The 3,717-nt window shown below is 34.7% G+C and overlaps 1 protein-coding gene across 1 annotated transcript; it reads right to left on the bottom strand.

Annotated features, from left to right (window-relative positions):
• Positions 1 to 1,031: 1,031 nt before the first annotated feature.
• On the bottom strand, positions 1,032 to 3,717 carry LOC125249250 (C3a anaphylatoxin chemotactic receptor-like). The gene is made up of 2 exons (XM_048161500.1): positions 2,723 to 3,717; positions 1,032 to 2,159 (listed from the first exon to the last, which is right to left on the bottom strand). The coding sequence occupies exons 1-2, from the start codon at positions 2,724 to 2,726 to the stop codon at positions 1,204 to 1,206; spliced, it is 960 nt and encodes a 319-aa protein (XP_048017457.1). The 5' UTR covers positions 2,727 to 3,717; the 3' UTR covers positions 1,032 to 1,203.

Raw genomic sequence — 3,717 nt, 5'->3', positions numbered from 1 at the left:
TAGTTTTGAGGTTGTGATGCACGAAAGGGAAAATGTTTTGTCTTTTTTTTTTTTTGCACAAAACTTTAGCAAACTATTTTATGTCACATATCTGATTTTCTTTTTCTTTCTTTTTTAATTTAAAGTTATGATTTAAACTCACACTAACATCAAGGATCAAGTTAAGCCCATACAGACTCCTTGTTGTTTTGTGCCATATTGCTTTAGTCACAAACCACTAGAGTAAAAATCTAATAAATTAGAAATCTAGGTTTGTTTGTTTTTTTTATTAATAAATATGACTATTAGGTACATCACTTTGTGATTTGCATATATTGGAAAAGACAGTGGTACACAAAGTACACAAATCAAATACATTTGTAAAAGCACAGATAGCCTATAAACTATTACTTATAAATACTAATTTTCATTAATACTTGTGTAAAAATACAAAAGTAATTGATTTTTAATGTACTTAAGCATTAAAAGTAAAAAGTACTGTTTGAACTGTTTATTATATATTCTAGCCAGTACTAGTCATTGGTCAGCAATAATAAAAAAGATTAGTGCAGTCATTTAATATATATTGATCTACAAAAAAGCAAACCTTTTATTTTATTACAAACATTTATTATACATTTTTCTTGTTAATTATATACATTTACAGCAGATTTACTTCACAAATAACTGACAGTCAGGACATAAATATGACTTTAATTTACAAATTCAGCATTAGTAACTTCCTTTTTGTGCCATTCAAGCTCATGCACAAATAGCAGCATAAACAACAGAACATGAGGATTCACACATCATCACATCACACACCTGCAGAGCTTCTGCGAACAGAGAAAAATACAATACATTTATGTATAAGGAATAAATGGGCCTATACACAAAATATATTTCACTTAAATAACAGTTTAACAAAACAAAGGATAAAATGGTGTGACAAGTAATATGTGTGAGTTTTGGTTTATTTTTGTGACATGCTACACAAAGAAGTTCACTGAAAGGAGACAGAGACATATCCTGTTTGTTTTCTTTATTTTACAAAAGAACATTTTTTTTATTATTATTATTGTGAGTGTATGCAAATTAAAACACACCCTTTACAGTTAACGAATGATGTCTTACACTGTATGACCATAAATTATGAGTGCTTTGTTTGTCTTTATGTGGCTGGCAGCTGGCAGGAATAGAGATGGTGGAATCTTTCGTTTGCTTTTAGACTCTGAAGTCCAGATGATCTTCAGCAAACGCCGTCTCCAGCACCAGCAGCAGAGACTGTTTCAGCTTCTTCTTAAACTCCTCACACATGAACACATAGAGAATGGGGTTCAGACAGCTGTTGAGATGAACCAGGAATGTAACTACAACATAAATTTTTGAAAGAACCTCTTTAGCAGAATCACTCCACTGATTCTCTTTTGCACTTATGCTATAAAATTTGTAGACATGAAAAGGAAGCCAGCATATGAAAAATGCCAGGACCACAGCTATAATGATCCGGTAAGACCTGAACTGATTCTCCTTTTTGAGACGTTTGACTCGCACACCGATAGCTATATATGAAGATGCAATGATCAAAAAGGGGATGACAAAGCTCACTATAAACCTGAATGTGACCAGAAACTTGTAGTATTGAATAGGATAGCCATAGATTCCTTCACTCTGTGTTGTTGAGCAATTGATGAGTGCAGGGATGCAGCAGCCGATGGATAAAACCCACACAGTCATGCAGTTGATTTTGGCTTTTAATACGGTTCGATTATTACGAGACCACACAACCATCCATGTGCACAGGCATCGGTCCAGACTAATAGTCGTCAATAGCAAAATGCTAGCAGATGAGGTTAGGTAAATCATGAACCAGAGAAATGTGCACTTGGAGGTATCAGCATGCCAGATAACGCGTATGTCTAAAAGTGCTCTTATGATTAGAGTTAAGGAGAAGATGAAGTCTGCAATCGCCAAGTTGAGGAACCAAATGGAGTTGACTGTCGTCTTCATTTTGTAACCAGTCACAAATATGACAAGCCCATTTCCAATGAGACTTACAACAAGGATGGCAAAGTAAATGCATATTATGAAGATGTTAATGCCTGAGAAGATCTCTGTCTGCCCTGTGGAATTGTCTGTAGTGATTCTGGTCATATTTTGAATTCCAATAGTAGTGCTTGCTACATGAAAACAAGAGAAAAAAATACAGTGAGTTTTGGTTTCTGGAATCTGAATATATGTTATGCCACATTTCACATGCAACATCTACCCCAGGATGCCATACGAAGCCTAGAGTTTAACACCCTTATCAGTTTATTTAATTTTCTATTTTAAGTTTTTTTCTATTCTGCAATGTCCAACAGTAGATAACAGGACTGCATTACAGGAGAATGTTTTCATTTATTGTCCTAAATGTTTCAACCGCATGTACTGTATCTACGCAAACACATAAAATTAAAATAAAATTTTCACTTTTCACATAAGAGGACACAATTACAGTTGGCCTAAAAAAGGCATTTAAAAAAGTATTAAATCAAAACGAAATAAATAAGTGATGTGATGTGACCACCAATTTAAAAAAAACAAAAAAGTTGAAACAAAGTTCACACATGGTAAAAATCCTTTTGGAAATATCTGCATATACTGCATTTACTCTCTGCAATTTTCACCCAACTACAGAGAAAGATAATATTTTCTCCTCGCACCCATACATAAGCATATAATGTGCATATTAGATTCTTACCCATATTCTGTAAGGCTTCAATCCCACAAAAACCTCTTTGCAAGTTCTGTTTATTGTTGAAAATCAACAACTGATGATAAGTTCCCCTTTACTTCTCTTAAAGAGTGATGGTGGGATGGCTTAGGAAGAGAAATGCTTCTATAGAAATCTATATTCATCGACTACATACTTTTAAGTACAGAGCCCCGCACATCACATGCAGGAAAAAAGTCAAACGTGCGCACGATTTAGGCCTACTATTCCGTTCCCTCGATTTGCTAAATCATACGCACAATTTACTAAATCTTGATGATTTAGCACATGATTTAGCAAATCGAGGGAACTAATTAGTAAATTGTGCATACGATTTAGCATATTACTTTTTCATGCATGTCTTGTGCGGGGCTCCGTATTTAAGCTCTATTTCTGCAGTCTGAAATATTAATTAAATGCAGAGGAAGGGTGTTCCCTACCATCTGACATGCTATCAAACTACACTATACCATGACACAACACATCCAGAGTGAAACTTTCACTGTACAGTTCATATTTTGAGATGGGACATTGACTTTGCTTGCCTTATATACACTCATAAGTCACAAGACACCTTTGACACACTTTTATTTAAAGCACAAATCAGATTAATCATTATATCAGGAGTTTTCTTGTCTAATGTTGGTTTCTCTTTGTTGTCTTTGTGATTAAGAAAGTCCAGTGGCCTGTTGCATGAAGCTTTCAGAGTTGGTTTGGAGTTGACAAATCCAGATAAATCCAACCTGGTTTAGATCAGGATCAACTGTTGCACAACGCTCGGTATAAACTTTCGCTGTAAACTCAGGTTTAATCGAGAGTTTGCAAAGCGTGTGCACCTAAAAGTGTGACACGTGTGGCAAACAGCCAATCACACAGAACAAGGACAACGTCAGTTTGATTCACTTCTCATGAGAAATCCACACAATTCAATTCAAGACAATGTCTCTTCCGAAGATTAAGAGATTGTTATGAAAAATATGAAA

The sequence above is a fragment of the Megalobrama amblycephala genome, linkage group LG16 (genome assembly GCF_018812025.1).
Source record: "Megalobrama amblycephala isolate DHTTF-2021 linkage group LG16, ASM1881202v1, whole genome shotgun sequence".
Lineage (NCBI taxonomy): Eukaryota > Metazoa > Chordata > Actinopteri > Cypriniformes > Xenocyprididae > Megalobrama > Megalobrama amblycephala.
The sequence above is the reverse complement of the archived record's forward strand: the minus strand, read 5'-3'. Positions and strand labels throughout refer to the sequence as shown.